We start from the raw sequence: 18,443 nt of genomic DNA, 5'->3' as shown, positions 1-18,443 counted from the left end.
TCAAGTTGACAATGAAGAGGAGGTATTCAAATGTGTGACGGTTTTCTGGAAAGCATGCCCTAGGACGGAAGAGCTGAATTAGTGGAAATGTTTAACGCAATGAGAAAACCCTGACAAAGTATCAAAGAATCTTTTGGGCCAGTCGGGAGAGCAGAATTAGGTACAACAGGTGGATATTCCTGGGAGGCAAGTTTCAGCTCAAGTTCAAGGAAGCCAGGAGGGAATGGGCACCCCTGAGCCGTGCTGAGCTCACCCATGGGAGACGCTTGGGCCCCAGTCTCATGACTTATCTCATGATAAGGGGCAGAGGGAATTCTCTAACTGGTCGGTAAGTCTGACCAACTCTGAGGTCCCTTCCTAACGCTGGAGCAGGGCCGCAGAAGAGAAGACACGGAAACGCTCTGATCAGAAAGAGACTGTGCCTGCATTTTAACTATCTTTCTAGTTAAAATTGGGGGTGGGGTGAAATGTAGTAATTGGGGAAACGTGGCATCGGAGAGGTGACATCTCTGCAAAATGCCCCTAAAGATCCTAAACTCCGAGGCTCCCAGGGCCCAATGGCTTGCAAAGGACCAACTGGCAACCATGGCTCTCCGACTCCACTCACGCTGCTTGCTCCGGCAAAGAAGCTTCTAGAGCAGCTCCCAGCCCCCTTCTCACCAGCTGCCACTCTCACCCCTCCTAACAGAAGAGGAGGCCGGCTCCGCCAGAGGCCTGCAGGGAGATCGGGGTCGCGACGCGGCGGAGAGAGGGAGGCTCCGACCCGGGACGTGCAGCGGGCTCCCGGGTCCCGTTAGGAGAAGCCCCCGCCGCCGGGGCCAAGGTCGTCCCGGGCCCCCAGGACACCCGCCGCTATCGTACTCACCAGCGCGCTGCCAGCCAGCAGCCGAGCCGCCGCTGCCTCCATGAGTGGGGCAGGCTAAGTGGCTGTGCCGACCCCACGAAGTCGCTACTCAGCGCCTCCGGGCCGCGCGCCAGCGCTTGGGGGCGGAGCCAGGACCTCGCCCCCGCCCCGCCCCCAGAGCCCCTCCCTGGCCACGCCCCCTCGTGTCTACGGAACCCCAAGACAGACATACAGGCCCCTCTTCGCCTTTGCCCTGCGTACTGCTCACGCGAGACTTGGACAAGGCAGTGGGGCGGGAAGAGAATCGGAGACACAACAAACATGGCGGCGGCAGCGGCTGCGACGGTGACGAAGACAGCGGCGGCGGCGGCGACAGCGGCGTTAAACAAGGCAGTGGGAGTTAGTCGGTGCGGTGGTCAGGTGGTAAGTAGCAGGCTTCCGGCTCGGACGGCGGCGACACAGCTGAGCAGGACGGTTAAGAAGGAGCGGCAGGAGGCGAGAGCCGGGTTAGCGCCGGGCCGGCTGACCCCACCCGGGACTCCGTCTCAGCGGAGGGTTGGGCGTGGTCGGTCAGTCGGCAGGGTCACGACCCGGGACGTTCCTGGCCCGAGTGCAGAATGTGCGGTCTCTCGGTTTCGGGAGCCCCGAGGGAGCGGCGCCTGTGGCCAGGGGCTGGCGACTCCTGGGTAGGGAGATGCCTCTCGCTCTGACAGGTGGTCGTGTGGGGGTCTCCGCGAGGTTTGCGTCTTCACCGGGTACCAGATGCTGGGGGTCAGCGGAGGCGCGAGTCTCCTGGGTGCTCCGAATCCTGATGAGGATGCTGCCCAGACGCCGGTCCTGGGCTGCTCCTTGGGAGGACTTTTAAAACCTCTGTCTGTTATCTAATGGTCCAGCCTGGGTTAGTTTCTACTGTTTGTGCACTCTAATTCTGCGGAGATGTGAGGTTTGGGGAGGGCTTTGCAGCAAAGACCTATTCAGGTTCGTACAGGTTTAAGTCTCTCGGTAAACTGTAGTGCGGGTAGCCAAGCCGTGCACCTATTAAATGCTCCTCTAATTGTGAATTAAATTGAAGTTACACCGGTTCCAGCTACCACTAACCAACCACGTGGCCCATTTAGTGTCCCCTTAATGTGCTGTTCAGAACCCTAAGGAGGAGTGACAAGCGGTAGAAGAAGTAAAGACACTTTAAATTGTGAGATCTAAGGAAATTCAGTTTAGAAGAAACAAAAGTTATTTAAAACAAAATTTTAAACGTCTGGACAAATGGTATTAAAATTCCATTTAATTTTAATTGATGACGTGCCTTCAACACAGCTACAGTTTAATATATTGTTGGGAAATCGTTACAGGGAATTGAGAGATGTTTGGGGTTTTTTGTTTTTTTTTTGCTCCTAGGGGTTCAGACTGTTTCCCAGAAAACCCTGTGTTTGAGGTTGTGATAGAGAGCATCATAAAGATGAGAATCAAATGTTCCCTTGTTGGGGGTGCCTGGAGGTTTTCTTTCTAACCCTTTCCCACAAATGTTTCCCTACAAGGCTAGTGCATTATTTTTATGCAACTATAATTGTTCAATACTAAGCCTGACCCTTTAAGTGTACAGTACTGTGCACAAATGAAATTAATAACTTAAATTTAAGAAAGACATTAAGAATTTGCCAAATATGAAATCTTAAGAAATCCAAGTGGGAGGAAGGGGGAGTCAAATTAGTGCATGTTATTCTTTGGTGATTCTTTGGAGCTTTGTTGACCTGAGCCTGTTGCTTTGTTCTTTGATTATCTGTTAGATTAGTTTTCTTTTCTGGTAATGGTAAAATTGGCAGAAGTTATTTTCTTAGCTTATTAAACCTGTAGATGCTAATTAACTTTTTCTCATAAAGGTTTTGATTTATGGTATGCTTTCTTTGCAGACCTCTGTATGGCTTTTCAATTTTAGTTGAAATTCCCTCCATGGCCTTTTGGAGTCCCTTGGTGTGTCTCCAGAGTAAATTTCGATTACTCTACATTTCATCAATGTTGGAGTGGCAAGAAAAAAGAGGAACTGATTTGGGGTGAAAAGGTTAGAGTGTGTAGCTCCTGTTTTGGATATCTTCTAACTTTATTTTACTTTTACGTTATTTTTCTGATCTCTCAAAGCTTCATAATGTCCCTTTTTGCGTTCAAGGAATTTTTTTTTTTCTGTAATCAGAGGAAATGTGCTCTAATTGTCTTTGAAGGTTCGTGTTAACTCTCTATACTTAAATCAGTCCTCATTTGTCGGGCTTCACCATTGATGTGTATTCTATGGCAGAGTAAATCTTTCAGTGACCATAATTATTGGGCTATAAAAATAAGCACATCTATTGAACTGTAATCACTTTATTTGTAGAGGCCTACCTAACTGCCAAATTAAGCTACTGTATAAGTAAGTTAGTTGCTAAGTATTCTACCTTATGGTTAGTAACCCCCAAATGGTAGGTGAATAAAATAGATCTTTCTATTCCTTAATCATGTTGTTCTCAAAATTCTCCCATAGCTTTTAAAAAAGATAGCCTTTGGGAAGAAGGTAGGTTATAGAGATTCTTCTAGTTCTTATGTCACTGCTCTTTCATAGTTGTGGCTGTCTTCTAATTCACATCATGGTGCCTGTTTTGTTAGTTCCTGGTTAAGAGGGTGTGTGTGTGTGTGAGAGAGAGTGTGTGTGAATCAACAACTTCCCATTTATAATGTGAGACTGAAGAACTAATATCAGAAGACTTCATACAAATAAAACCTTTATCAGAAACCAAGGAAAGTCAGAGAATAGTTTTAAGTTAGTGGCTTAAAGGTAAAGAGGCTTTCATGTTCTTCTGGGATAGCAAAACTTATTTCTTAAATATTTCTTTACTTCACTAGTGTAGGTAGCGTCTGGTTGTTTTGTAAGAACCTTATTTTTGAGCCTTGAATGGATAATTTGGGAGAAACTATTGTCATAAAAATAGTTCAGGTACATTCTACCCAGTTTATACAGACATGTACCTACACCTCATAGAATCCCATACTAGACCCAGCTTAACTTTGATCAGGGTAATCACAGGGAGGACTAAAAAATTTTGCCATATCCTCATAGAATCCCATACTAGACCCAGCTTAACTTTGATCAGGGTAATCACAGGGAGGACTAAAAAATTTTGCCATATCATAAGGAATGATAATCATACAGTGTGGGAATAATTCTCTGGTTGATATAATTAGATATCATTTAGTAGAAAGATTAGATCAGGCTAGGAATACACCACCCAAATCTGCAATAAAATTGGAGAACTCAAATATGTTTCTCTTTCTGATGACATGATCTTACATACTGAAATTTGTGTAAGTTATTTTTTGGCTAACAAGCTCCAAGATGTTAAATCCGTGGCTCATGGAAAAGATATCTTCAGTAAAAACATAGTTTGCTGATGTCCTAAAGTAGATTTTTATGGTATGTGTGCAAAGATTTTTAAATTTATCATGGTCTTAGGGGCATCTTTGGATTTCAGTTGATTTGTGGAGTTCTTAGATTAAATTTACAGTCAGAGGGGCGCCTGGGTGGCTCAGGTCATGATCTCAGGGTTCTGGGATCGAGCCCCGCATCGGGCTCCCTGCTCAGCGGGAAGCCTGCTTCTCCCTCTCCCACTCCCCCTGCTTGTGTTCCCTCTCTTGCTGTGTCTCTCTCTGTCAAATAAATAAAAATCTTAAAAAAAAAACCAAACTTTCAGTCAGAGACTGATTACTTTATTAAAAACAGGAAGATGTCTTGGATATAAAACCTTTACTTTCTTTTGATTTTAGGAAGTCTGTAGTTTCACAGTTACTGTTCTTTTTCTATTTACTGTTGCTTAGAAATAGTGACTTGAGATGGAGAAAGCTGGATTTTGAACCAAAGGCTCCATTCACATTCAGGCAAGGGCCTGTCCTGGGGTGTGTGTATTTGTGTGTGTGTGTGTGTGTGAGAGAGAGGGAGAGAGAGAGAGAGAGGGAGGGAGGGTGGGTGTGAGAGAGAGATGTGACGAAGGTCAGGTAAGCACAAAAAATGCTTAGGGATGGAATGACACTTAATTTTTAAGTGATTGCAGAATGTCTGAGGTTGAAAACCATATAAATATATTTAAAACTCTTAAGAACAGATTTTTTTTTCATATTTATAATGTTATCTTCCCTTTTTTCATTGGCATTCTTTTTTTTTTTTTTTTTTAAGTCCATCATACATTATGATTGAAAATCATCACACAATTTATGGGAGAGAACGCAGTGAAATTTATAATGTGACAATGTGATAATAGCCAAGACTGTCAAAATATGCCAGCCATTACATCCACAAAAGTAATTAGGCTCATTTGTGTTCTTAAAACTTGAGATGCATGTGTAAAAATACCATTTTCTTCTGCTTGCTTACTGGCAATCTCATGCATTTTTTCTGCACTGTCACATGTTCTCCCATAGCAGTGTTAGGCTTTCTAATCAGGAATTGGTAGGACTTATCTTGCTTATTGAAGCCTATCAAAGTATATTCAGATATTTTCCAGTGGAAACATCTCAGTTTTTATATGAACTGATTAGCAAGAAGTGATGCTAAGTTGCAAAGTAAATACCAGGATTTCTTTCTTAATTACAACTTTTATAATTAGGGCACAGACAGTCTTTAGGGCCTTACCAGTCAATCCTCATACTTTTACTTTTTTCCTTTTATTGTGGGGGCCTCTTCCTTTAATACTGTGTTGAATAGCAGTAGTAATAGCAATCATCCTGGTCTTATTTATCCTTGATTCTAAAGGGAATGCAACTAAATTTTCTCCATTAATTGGTGTAGGTTTTTGGAACATATCCTTTATCAGCTCGAGGAAGTTAAACATTCCAAATTTGAATAAATGATTACTGTTATTTTCTTGCCCCTAGTGTTGCCTTTGGCACTCAGATGACAATCTGATTTTCTTATGTGGGTGGACTGTCTTTTTTTCTCTAGGAAGTTTTATATTCTCTTTGTCTTCTTTGAGGTTTTAAAATTTCAAAATGTGTCTAAGTGTTGTTTTATTATCATATACTGTTTTGCACTCTATGATCCTTTTCCATCTGAAAGGGGTCTTTAATTTTGGAAATTTCTTGATTGCTATTTTTTAAAAAACCATTTCTCTTTGTTTACATTTGTTTTTCTGAAACTCATTTTAGAACTGCTGTATTTCTTACCTTTTAATGCATATTTTTACATTGTTTCCCACCTGTGTGTGTTTTGTTGTCCTTCTTTCCTTTTCCTTTTATTGAGATACGATGTTACTACAGATTATTGTTGATCTTAATCTTCTACAGATTATTGTTGATTTTATTCTTAATAATCTGACTGGCTCACTTCCCCCCCCCCCCAACCAGGGGGCAAATTTTTTTTTTTTTAATTTTATTTATTTATTTGACAGAGAGACAGCGAGAGAGGGAACCCAAGCAGGGGGAGTGGGAGAGAGAGAAGCAGGCTTCCCGCTGAGCAGGAAGCCCAATGTGGGCTTGATCCCAGGACCCTGGATCATGACCTGAGCTGAAGGCAGATGTATAACCGACTGAGCTACCCAGGTGCCCCCAGAGAGCAAATTTTAAAGGACAAATGAACAGAATCAGCAGTAGTCACAGAACAAATAGTAATACACTGATTTGGAAGCAGAGAGAATCAGTTCAGATAAGCCTGGTAAGATGAGAAAAAGCAACTGAAACAAATTTGTTCAGAAACCAACAGTAATCCTTCAAATTAAGAAAGTTGAGCCAGACCAAAGCAAGTGATTTAAAGAGGTAGTGTAAAAGAGTAAAATAAGATACGAGTTTGGGAAATTACAGTTTGGGCTATATGGATTACTGAGATGAAGGTAGACCATGTTCGTTTCATTATAACTAAAACGAGAGCTTACGAGGCTCAGTTGATGAGCTGATTGATAGAAAAAGGGAAAAAAACTGAATCTGGGACAGAGGAATGTTTTGACCCGAGGTATAACCATTTTTTGCTGCACAAATAGCTGAGAACATGCCATATGCTACAGGTGTTGGGAGATACTTTACATATAGATACTTGTAAAACTTAAAACAGCACTGCCAGTTGGTATTATTATTACATTTTACAAAATAAGAAACTACAGCTGAGAAAAGTTTCTGTTCAGAGTCTTCAAGCTAGTAAGTTTGGCCTAATACTGTAATACTCTGTTCATCCAAAGGATAGACTTTCAGTGGCCTCAGTTTTCAAGAAAACGGTGAAAAGTGGTAGTGATAATAATACCTTTTAAAAACCCCTAGACATCTTCTAAGAAGGGTGGAAAAGAACTGTTCACAAATGTTGCATTGTTCAAGAACAATGAAAATTTGGTCACCTGCACATTCTTATTTGGATAAATATGTTCAGAATAAAGAACAAGTTAACTGTGAGGAGAGAGGAAGACAAGAAATACAGAAATTAAATAAATCAGTCTGGGGCCAGTAAAGGGAAACCAAAAACAGCCCTTCATTAGTTCCTAAAATATCACTGCATTGTTGTACAGTACAGCACTCTATAGGAGGAACATGGTCAAGGGTTAGTCTATATCTAGTAGAGTGCTAGTTAAGTTAGTTAAAAACAGAAGTTTTGGTCTTAAAACATCAGTCAAGCTACTGTCAGTTGGGAAACATGCTGTTGGTGAAGCCCTCTCATTTCTCAACTCCATAGTTCTTTCTTTGGAAAACAGGCTGAAAAGTACTCAGAGTAGTCCAGACATTCTCAAAGAAGAAAAATGTAACTGGTGGACTTAAATGACTGAGATATTAAGATTTTTATTACTAGGACTGGGTGGTATTGGTGTGAGGCTAGACAAAAATAGACCAGTGGAACAGAATAGAGAATCCAGAAATAGGGTCACATATATATAATCACCTGATTTAGAAAGGTGGTAATAGAGTCTAGTGGAGAAAGGCTGGTCTGTGAAATGTATGTTGCTAAACAGTTGGCTCTCTCTTTGGAAAAAAGTGTATTTCAACTCTTACCTCACAGTATACATACACAAAGCTCAGTTCCAGATAAAAATATGAAAGGTAAAAAAAAATAGTAAAGCTTTTAGAAGAAGCTGCAGAACATCTTCAAGGAAGATGTTGGCAAGGACACAACTCTAAATGTAAAGGAAAGAAATGGGTAAATTGGACTATGTTAAGAACTTCTGTTTATTGGGTTATCTTTAAGTAAGTGAAAAGGCAACCAAAGAGTGAGAGAAGACACTGAAAATATACATATCTAATAAAGAGCTCATATCCAGAATATTATAAAGAACTCTTAGATATTAACTAGAAAAAGACAGAAAACCTAATAAAAAATGAGCAAAAGACTTGAACAGATATTTCACTGGGTATGAAAATAGAGGGTATCTCTGTGGCTAATTAACATAAAAAGTATACAACTTCATTAGTTATCAAGGAATAGAAATGAAAACCAAAGTGATACCGCCACGCACCCACTGGAATGGCTGAAATGAAAAAGGCAAAAAATACCTGTGTGTTGGCAAGGATATGGAAGAACAGAGTTCTTGTTCATTGCTGATGGGAGTGTAAATTGTCATAAGCACTTTGAAAAACCATTTTGCGTTGTCTAGAGGTGAATATATGCAAGCCCTGTGACAGCAATTTCAGAAGTCAGGGTAGTGGAGCCCTTGCCGGGGCTCTGGGGGACCAGTAGTGGAAGGGTCCATCCTGGGATGCTGGTGGCCTTCTGTTTCCCGACGTCGGTCAGACTTCATGGATATGTTCACTTTGTGATGACTTGTTGAGCTCTGCCCTTAGGATTTATGTGCTCTTCTGTGTGTATGCTGTGCTTTGAGAAAAAGTTCAGCATATATGTTGAGAAGTGACTAATCTTTAGCTTTAGATTCCATTCTACTGGCTTTTAAAGATGAGGACTTTCTAAGATAGAAATTAGTTATTAAATAGTTGGAGTTTAGGGAAAAAAATGAGCAGAAGACATATTTAAGAAGACCTTATACATTTGCATAAAAATTTTTACTGGGAGAAAAGACCTTTATCTCCTAGGTTGTTCTTCCTAGAAAACTTTTTGGTTATTTGATTTCTGAATTTGGGCCATAAACCTATGTGAAGACCAGTTTAGTTTGCGATTACAAAATCTCATAGGAGATTTTCCTCTACATTAGCATCAGAATTTTTTTTTTTTTTTGCAATAATCATAGGGGTGCATATGTAGTTTAGAATTAGTTTTTTTAATTTTCTTTTTTAAAATTATTGTTTTTTATTATGTTCAGTTAGCCAGCATATAGTATATCATAAGTTTTTGATGTAGTGTTCAGTGATTCATTTTTTTGTTTTCTTTTTTTTTTTTAAGATTTTATTTATTTATATGACAGAGAGAGACAGCGAGAACAGGAACACAAGCAGGGGGAGTGGGAGAGGGAGAAGCAGGCTTCCCGCTGAGCAGGGAGCCCGATGTGGGGCTCGATCCCAGGACCCTGGGATCATGACCTGAGCCGAAGGCAGACGCTTAACGACTGAGCCACCCAGGCGCCCCATTTTTTTGTTTTCTTTCTTAATTTTTCCCCTCATTCTCAGAGTGAATAGGATGATGTGTGGTGGTAGAGGTGGTGATTTGGATTTCCAAGGCAGAGGTCCGGAAACTATAGCCTATAGGCTTATCCTGGCTCAAGGCCTGCTTCTGTAAAGCCTTATTTTGGAACATAGCCATACTCAATTTGTTCACACATTATTTGTGGCTGCTTTTAGCTAAAATGACAGAGTTGAATAGTTGGGACAGAGACCTCATGACCTGCAAAACCTAAAATACTACTGTCTGGCCTTTTTACAGAAAAGGGTTGCCACCCCCCTGTTCTAGAGCACCTATTTCTAGAGCATTCATGTGAACCCTATGATTTGAGAGCCTTTGCTGTCTGAAATGATAGTCACTAGCCATATGTAGCTATTTCCATTTAAATTAATTAAAGAAAATAAAAAACTCAGGTCATTTGTATTAGCCACATTTGAAGTGCTCGTCGCTATGTGTGGCAAGTAGAGCTCTGTTGGACAACACAGATATGTAACATGTCCATCTAGAAAATTCTCTTTGGCCTCAATTGAGCCACTTTTTTTTTTTTTTTTAAACTGTCTCCTTCATTGATAATCCCTGCTGCTGTGCCTGTTTCTTTCATGTGGACTTATTTTCTCTTTTTTTCAGTCTTTGTAATTTTTTTCCATCCTCTTAAGACTGAGTTTGGTTCCAGTTTACTTAAATATTAATGATAGTAAATTTTCACAATTTTCTCTGTGTGTTCTCTAGTTCACCAAGAAAATGATAAGCTATTTAATGGCAGATACTGTATTCTCTGTGCTTTGTACAGCGCCTTGTACATAGTAACCTTTGTCACTGTTGTTTTGATATACGCTGGATCTCCCTAAATAGTGTGAAATTATTTCAGTTTTTTTCCCCCTAGGCATAACAAACTGTAAACTTCAAAAGAAAAAAGAAAAAAAGGATAAAGCAAAGATGGGTGAAAAGAAACCAGAGCCTTTGGACTTCGTGAAAGATTTCCAGGAATATCTGACTCAGCAGACTCATCATGTGAACATGATTTCTGGATCAGTTAGTGGGGACAAAGAAGCAGAGGCTCTTCAGGGAGGTAGACTCATCTTAATACTATTAAATAGTTCATTTTCCATAAATATATTAATACTTGTGTGTAGTTATCCATATGGTGAAGACCACTATTCACTAATGTGAATCATTCCATTTTTACTTAGAAAGACACAGGGCAATTTGTTTTCCTTTTTAAACGTGTCAGATTTTTGTTGAGGGAGAATGAAACTTCCCAAGGGCCTAACATAGTCTAGAGAGGCATTATGGTATTGTTGGAAGGTTAGGAATTCTAAATATCCTTCCCATCTTCTAAGTTCTATTAGCTAACAGTAGACCCAAGGAACCCAATGGGGGTAGAGAGCATCAGCTTCACTACACAGAGGATTTGGCCAGTGAGAAATTTGGATTAGACCAGAAACACAATAGGGGTTTCTTTTTCTTCTCTCTTGAAATGAAGAAAGGGCTGACCATGTTTACTTCTCTAGACAGAGAACCAGAATAGGGAAAGCAGCGACCCTCTTGAGCCTGCCACAGATAGACTTTTGTCTGGTTTGCTTACCACACAGACTGGAATCTGTTCCTGAACGTAGCTCAGGGGTCAACAGACTACAGCCCATGGGCCCCATCTGGACTGCGAATTGTTTTTGTATGACCTGCAGACTAAGAGTGATTTCTACATTTAAAAATGGTTGGGAAAAAAAAAAGGAATAATATGTACAAATTATATGAAATTCAGACTTCAGCATCCATAAAGTTTTATTGAAACATAGCCACACTTGCTTGTTTGCATATTTCCTAGAGCTGTTTTTGTGCTATAACAGTGGAGCCGAGTAGATCTGGTAGAGAATAGATGGCCCACAAAGCCTAAGGTATTTAGTATCTTATCATCATGGGAAAAGTTTGCTGACCCCTGATGTAGATAGTCTGTGGCCTTGTTGTCCAGGAACTAGCAGCGGAGACCAGGCATCACCTGGGAGCTTGTTAGAAGTGTAAATTGTCAGTCCCCACCGCAGATCTACTGATTCAGGATCTGTGTTTTAATAAGCTCCCCACATGATTAATATACACATTGAATTTTGAGAGTCACTGGCTTGGGAGAGAAATCGAAGATGGGGACACCGAGCCTTGTCCCTTCAGTGTAGTGGCACCATTGGATATTGGATTTGCACCAACCAGTAAAATCACTTGTCTTCTCCTGGTGAAGCGGGGGAGGAAACAGTGGAGGAGGGGCTTGACTTGTTCATACTAGTACTGCTATTTCCTGGGGATAGGGTAGAAGTGTTTTTCCCAAGAAGTTGTAGGAATAAAAATGTCCCTCCTAAAACTCTAGTCTACAGATTCCTGGACTGGGATTCAAGAGACCAGGGTTGTAGTCCCCACTGCTTGCTGGTTTTCCTGATATGAGCACTTGCTCCTTCAATTTCTTTATAGATACAAAGAAGTAGTTGGGTTAAATTAAAAGCAAAGGGCTAGACAGATACCTTATAGCTTTCAAATTCTTACAGTTCTAACATTCAGAGGTATCAGATATAGTATCTTCCTTTATGTGCCTAGTTAGAATTTTAAGATCTTAAATGCATCCCAGAATCTAGACTATGTATAAACCAAATAAAACAGGGCAAAACTCAACATTAATTGCTTTAGACGACAGTAAACTGAGTCAGGATTTGGGGAAATTATCATGACTGCCAATTATAATACTTGTAGAAGTGGCTAGGATCTTAAACGTGTATTGCCTTGCCATTACTGTTTACTCCCCTCTGTTCTCCAGACCTGTCAAATAAGGATAATACCCTATTCTCTTCTTCAAAAGTATGTTGAGGACTGATGAAATTTATGTGTAAGTAATTTGAAGTCCCCCTATAAAAGGTTCTCAACGGAATACTGCTTTCGTATGAAATTAACCTCTGTTCAGAAAGTCTGTATTTTCTGAGTTAGGTTTTGTGCTAAGTAAGCTGTCAATTTATGAAAGATTGTCTACCACTGAAGACTAAAATGCTAAATTGAGTTGATTCTGAGATGCATAATTTTTTTGCTACACTTTGTTTATAGCTGGAACAGATGGTGATCAGAATGGACTTGATCACCCATCTGTTGAAGTTTCCCTGGATGAAAACTCAGGAATGTTAGTAGACGGGTTTGAAAGGACCTTTGATGGGAAGCTCAAGTGTCGGTACTGCAACTATGCCAGCAAAGGAACAGCCCGGCTTATCGAACATATTCGAATCCACACAGGTAATGGCGAAATGGCTGGAGAAGGCATTTCTTTGGGGGCAGGAGAGGGGCCAAGGAAGGCAAGTTGTTCTGATGTGTAGTAGTTCTGATAGTTTAAAATTGAAGGTTGATATGTAAGGTATGAATAAATGGAGAAGTTACTCCATTTTCCCAAAACATTGGCATAACAAGATACAAATGGGAAGTAAGGCCCCTTCTAGAGCTCCCCCTTCCTTAGCCATCTTTCGTCTTGATCCACATCCTCTCTCACCATCTGTCTGCTTCTAAGGCTGGGCAGGTTAATGCTGAAGGTAGTGTGAAGTGATAAAATGTTTTTATCTTTATCCTTCTAAGTATGTTTCAGTTGCCGACCAGGGACAAGGCTTTTATACAGTTGCAGACTGCACTGCTAATCCTTAGGGCTCACCTTAGCCCTCCCACCTTCTGAGAAGCCCTCTTGACTATGCCCTGCCCTGGCCCAAGACCTGGTCAGGCGTCCCACTCGTGTGCCCATGGGGTCTCATGCTGTGTCTGAGGACGAGGCTCCTGTCAGGGCCAGGTTTGTGCCTGCAGAGCCTAACAGAGCGTCGGACACATAATAGGGACTCAGTACTTACTTGTTACATTAATGACTCCAAATATTTATTTTACATATTTGCGCCGTTTTCAGGTAACGGCACTGACTACAGTTGTCCCTTTTGGCAACTGAAGAGGAGAGGAGGAAGGTAGAGGTGAAGCACTGGCCATTTTGAAGGAACACTTTGCATAATTCATATTTGGATTGGGAAGCTCATTTCCCTTTTGAGCTTTCTATTTAATAGAAGGACTTTTTAGAAAAGTTTTTCTGTATTTTTTCCTGAGGAAGGGGTATTTGTGTGTGAATATGTATGAAGAAGTGTTCATGTATGGATGTGCTCATAAACATATAACTGACGCATACTTTTGATAAAATCATTATTATGTAGGGAATATTATTGTCAGTTTTGCTACTCTTTCCCCAGATGCCAGTCGAAGCCATAACAATTTCTACACTATACTAATAGAACATATCTATAGATCTCAAGTTGTTGCTGATGAGTTAAGGCTTTAAGTTGACAGGTTTCTTTGCAAAGAAACCTGATCAGTTTCTAAGTCTAATGAATGGACAACACACGAAACTTTCCATAAATGAGCTACTCTTGAAGTTTCTCCCCCATTTTTCTTTTTAAACAGGTGAGAAACCTCATAGATGTCACTTATGCCCATTTGCATCTGCTTATGAGCGACATCTGGAAGCCCACATGCGTTCCCATACCGGAGAAAAACCATACAAATGTGAATTATGTTCCTTCCGCTGCAGTGATCGAAGTAACCTGTCCCATCATCGAAGGCGCAAGCATAAAATGGTACCAATTAAAGGTACTAGGTCTTCCTTAAGCAGCAAGAAAATGTGGGGAGTTTTACAGAAGAAAACAAGCAATCTGGGCTATAGCAGAAGAGCATTAATCAATTTAAGTCCACCTTCCATGGTGGTTCAGAAGCCAGACTACCTTAACGATTTTACCCATGAAATCCCAAATATCCAGACTGACTCCTATGAAAGTATGGCAAAAACCACATCAACTGGTGGCCTACCAAGGGACCCGCAAGAACTCATGGTTGACAACCCTTTAAATCAGCTCTCAACCCTGGCAGGACAGCTGTCTAGTTTGCCACCGGAAAACCAAAACCCTGCCTCTCCTGATGTAGTTCCCTGCCCTGACGAGAAGCCTTTCATGATGCAGCAGCCGTCTGCCCAAGCAGTGGCTGCTGCCGTGTCCGCGAGTATTCCCCAGAGCGCCTCTCCCACGAGCCCGGAACCTCGGCCGTCACACAGTCAGAGGAACTACAGTCCGGTGGCAGGTCCGAGCAGTGAACCAAGTGCCCACACGAGTACTCCCAGCATGGGAAACAGCCAGCCGAGCACTCCAGCCCCGACCCTCCCGGTCCAGGACCCGCAGCTTCTGCACCACTGCCAGCACTGTGACATGTACTTTGCCGACAATATCCTTTACACGATTCATATGGGATGTCATGGGTATGAAAATCCTTTTCAGTGTAACATATGTGGTTGCAAATGTAAAAACAAGTACGATTTTGCCTGTCATTTTGCAAGGGGACAGCATAACCAACACTGACGGAAAACAGTCACAGTATGCTTTACTTGGTTTTACCTTTTGGGGTTTTATAGTTTTGTTTATTGTTTTGTTTTGTTTTTTCCAGGGGGGTGTCATTCCTAATAAGGTGTCTGCTAACTTAAAGTCTATATATTTATAGAATATAAGTTTGACGGTGGAAATAAAAAAAATTTTTTTTTTCTATAGAGATCTGGTCAGGCTCATTTATGTATTAGAGCAGTGAGACACGTTGGTGTCTGTTTTTTCCTTTCACTTCGACAGTTGAGAATTGGAGTGCAATCATAATCCTAACAGGTATTCACTTAAATTTCCCATACTTACGGTCCATAAACACTTCAGAGCTTACTGATACTCTTGTATTTCAACATATACATTCAGCTAGATATTACTTCTGCCATATTTCAACATGGTAGAATTACTGTCTCTTACAAAGTCTATGACAGTTTATTTCAGTGTTTAGTAGAGGAATTGCCTTTAACCTCGTTCTTTGTCAGCGCGCTGTTTCATTCACATTGCTGAATGTTCACAGTACTTTCATTTCACCTGATAATCACAGAGCTATTTAGTGTAGCAGATCCTTCTTTTTTTTTTTTTTTTTCTTAAGGGGAAATGTAAAACAGGTCATTCTTTTTAAATCCAAGTTATAAAAATAAGAGGCAAAAGTTCTGAAAAGAAATGAAACCTAAATTGAAAAATGGGTTTAATACTTAAAATACCTGTTTGTTCAATTTCTAGTTTAAATGTGTGTCAGTTTTCCATTGGATTCTGTTTATTCTGGTTTATTGTAAAAACCACATGAAATGCTAGAAATATCAGAGGATTATCTCTAAAGATGCCTTTTTTTTCTTTTAATTTGAACCTTTCATTTAAATTCTTCACGCTGACGTTATTAGTGTCAGGTGCGGTTGATAAGTATACTGAGAATCTGTTATTCCTCCTATTCCTTTGATGACCAAAGAGGTACAGTGGTGGTAGTCATCCATCTTATTCCTTGGAAATGCAGTCCTTCAAAAGAAAAAAAAAATCTCTTAAGTTTCCATTTCCTGCCTTCTATCCATTTACTGCCTGTAATTTCCAAGAAGAGGTGGGTATAGAAACACATGGGAAAATAGGATGGTGAAGTAATACGTAAAAAAATGAGAACGTGTGTCCAAAACAAATTCTGGTTTTCCCTTCAGAATTGGCCATTTAAAATATTTTCTGTGAATTCAGCTTGTAACGCTTATTTGCAGTTCTGCCAGTTTTTCATGGATAGTGACAAAACTAGAGACTGACTGAATCGTCGCCTTAGTAGGAAAGGGTACAAAAGTGGGAAAATAGATATAAAATGCATTTAAATGTGATATTTAATTTGTTTACAAAAATATGACTTGCTAAATCTAGAATAATTTTGAATAGGAGGCTGTTGTTTTTATATTGTGTAATAACTAGCTCACTCTAAGAGAGCTTGGTCAAACAATAAAATATATTGTTACTAACTGTTGGTTTCTGTGTACTTTGGAAAAGTTTCATTTTTAATTTGGTTCAAATCTTGAAAGTGTTGCTAATTGGCTTCTTAAAGAGAATACCCTAACTATGAAGCATTTATGAAGCAAAAAGGACTTACACTCTTCTATAGCAAATAAGGGAAATGTTGATGATAGGCGTTCACCAAAACCCCCACATGCCAAGTTAATGGATCTTCTGCCCTTCTTTCCAAATGCTAGAGAGCCATTAAAATGAGTTCTCGTGGTTTAATATCCAGTCAAAACTAACCTCAACAGCATTGTTCAAAGAGCAGCAAAGAGTCTGTCGAAACTATAAATAACTCTCTCCTTGTCAAATCTGAGGCTTCTGAATATACAGTTGTGTTTCTCTTGTTTAAGTCACTCATTGCTCAGATCAGCTTGAATGCAACCATTTCCAAATGTGGAACTTGGCTCTAGTATTTATTTATTGCCAGAAAGAAACAGGTTGCTGTCATTTGGAAGGTTTTGTAATTATTTTCTTCCTTCTCACTTTTATTCTTCACATAAAAGCAATATCCCAAGATAGAAAATGAAAGCTTTCATTAAAGAGAAAGAACCCTCTTGTTAAAACCAGTTTATTAACTCTATATTCTGGGCCAAATAGTGACACTTTTTTTCTGGCAACTAAAGATAGATGTTTTGAAGGTACATTTTAATTTAAACAAAGTATCTTTTTTTTCATAATTTTAACTAGAATGTATAATTCTAATTTTCCTATGACTTAAAAGAGCACAGTTGGTATTCCAAAGGTGTCCATGCTTGAGAGCTACAATTAATTCTAAATGCACTAAAGTTTTTGAATCAAATCTACCTTATAAACTTTTTTAGTATTGTATTTTTTAAAAGATTTAGGATTTTATTTAAATTTTCTGTGAGTTAAATTTTATACATGGGAAGATGATACTATCTTCCATTAAGTGTTGAATACGTTTCTCCCATTTTATTTTTAATCAAATATTTTATAGAAATGAGCTGCTAGGAAAAGTTGAACATGAACTATTTATAGTACTTTGCTGTTAAGAGGCAATGTTCTGAAACTAAATGTATTTTTGTTCAGTGAACATAAGTTTAGATTTTTAAAGTTGGTAGATAATTTATCTCCACTAATATTTTTTTAAGAAACTGTGAAGAGATTAACAGGGAATAATTTCATTTTTCAGATTTTACTAATATGTAGCTACAACTTCTTGAAATTCAAGTAAAGGCTAGGCTTTTACTTTGAATATTTTCCAGTGCTATTTCATTTTAGAAATAAGTGTTTGCCATTCATCTGCAGAATTGTTTGACAAAGGGAATATTACTTAAGAAATGTTGGATAAACCTCATTTTAAGTTCTACAAAAATATTTATCAAGTGGATGTATTATTTAAAAAAAAAAAAAAAAATTCCCTGCTAAGGACTTTTTCATTAAATAGTCTTAGAGGGTATATGATTTCTAGAACTTGTTTTTGTTAATATGTACTTTGATGTAAAGAACATATTTTGTATGCAAAACATGAAACTTGAGTATGGTTGCAAAACACTATATTGTTTAGGGATTCCAGAGAGCAGTTCAATGCTGAAATAACTATATCTAGTCTGTAGTTCCTATTGTGAATGAAGCTTTGCTTTTGTAATACATGAATAAAAATAATAACACTTTCTATTGATCTCGATTTTTCTTCTTTAAAAAACTAGGATCCAGTTTTTTAGTAATTTTCCAGTATGTAAACTGTTAATAAATTTAAAAAAAGAAGGTTTTATGGCTACATTGGTTTGACTCTGTAGAATGCCTTACCCATGAGAAGATTGGTCACATGAGTTAAAGACAAAAACGGCTCCATGCATCCACATCTTGTCTCCTTCCTTGTCTTTCTGCTTTCCTGAGGAACCATTCAATAAGACCCCTGTCCCCACCATCCCCGCCCTCAGGGTTTGGCACATAAATGAGGATGCCTGCCTGCCTGCCTCTGATGCCTAATTATCCATGTCATGTCTGGCAATCCATGTCATGTCTGGCAAGTGGCTGACTGAGGTTATTTCTGTTATGACAAATGGATCTTTAGAATGGACTGTTGCTTTTTTAAATTTATTTTTATTTATTTATTTTTTTAAGATTTTATTTATTTTTTTGACAGACAGCAAGAGAGGGAACACAAGCAAGGGGGAGTGGGAGA

At 39.5% G+C, this 18,443-nt stretch overlaps 2 protein-coding genes across 8 annotated transcripts in view; one reads left to right on the top strand and one right to left on the bottom strand.

The window, feature by feature from the left end:
* ACADSB (acyl-CoA dehydrogenase short/branched chain) overlaps window positions 1-991 on the bottom strand; it is a 31,981-nt gene extending 30,990 nt beyond the window's left edge. The window contains exon 1 of the mRNA XM_035030646.1: window positions 866-991. Coding sequence (XP_034886537.1) covers window positions 866-907 — 42 coding nt within the window. The 5' untranslated portion in view covers window positions 908-991. The remainder of the gene's footprint in view (window positions 1-865) is intronic.
* A 145-nt stretch (window positions 992-1,136) lies between these two features.
* On the top strand, window positions 1,137-17,930 carry IKZF5 (IKAROS family zinc finger 5). Of its 7 annotated transcripts, none has more exons than XM_035030686.1 (5): window positions 1,137-1,267; window positions 2,752-2,900; window positions 10,267-10,452; window positions 12,462-12,644; window positions 13,836-17,930. In XM_035030686.1, the coding sequence occupies exons 3-5, from the start codon at window positions 10,320-10,322 to the stop codon at window positions 14,777-14,779; spliced, it is 1,260 nt and encodes a 419-aa protein (XP_034886577.1). In that variant the 5' UTR covers window positions 1,137-1,267; window positions 2,752-2,900; window positions 10,267-10,319; the 3' UTR covers window positions 14,780-17,930. The 7 variants fall into 7 exon arrangements, with proteins under 7 accessions (XP_034886577.1, XP_034886612.1, XP_034886604.1 ...); XM_035030703.1 differs by lacking the exon at window positions 1,137-1,267 and adding an exon at window positions 1,289-1,530; XM_035030695.1 differs by lacking the exon at window positions 1,137-1,267 and adding an exon at window positions 1,545-1,742.
* Window positions 17,931-18,443: the final 513 nt, after the last annotated feature.

This window comes from Mirounga leonina, unplaced genomic scaffold, assembly GCF_011800145.1.
Source record: "Mirounga leonina isolate KUSES-001 unplaced genomic scaffold, KU_Mleo_1.0 Mir_114, whole genome shotgun sequence".
Classification (NCBI taxonomy): domain Eukaryota; kingdom Metazoa; phylum Chordata; class Mammalia; order Carnivora; family Phocidae; genus Mirounga; species Mirounga leonina.
Note: the sequence above shows the minus strand (reverse complement) of the source record. Positions and strands in the feature narration are given on the sequence as shown.

Excerpts from the sequence above, each read along its gene's own strand:
- IKZF5 (XM_035030721.1), top strand. The coding sequence starts at position 10,320 with ATGGGTGAAAAGAAACCAGAGCCTTTGGACTTCGTGAAAGATTTCCAG. Across the intron at positions 10,453-12,461 it reads AGCAGAGGCTCTTCAGGGAG|CTGGAACAGATGGTGATCAG; the intron begins GTAGACTCATCT and ends CTTTGTTTATAG. Across the intron at positions 12,645-13,835 it reads ACATATTCGAATCCACACAG|GTGAGAAACCTCATAGATGT; the intron begins GTAATGGCGAAA and ends CTTTTTAAACAG.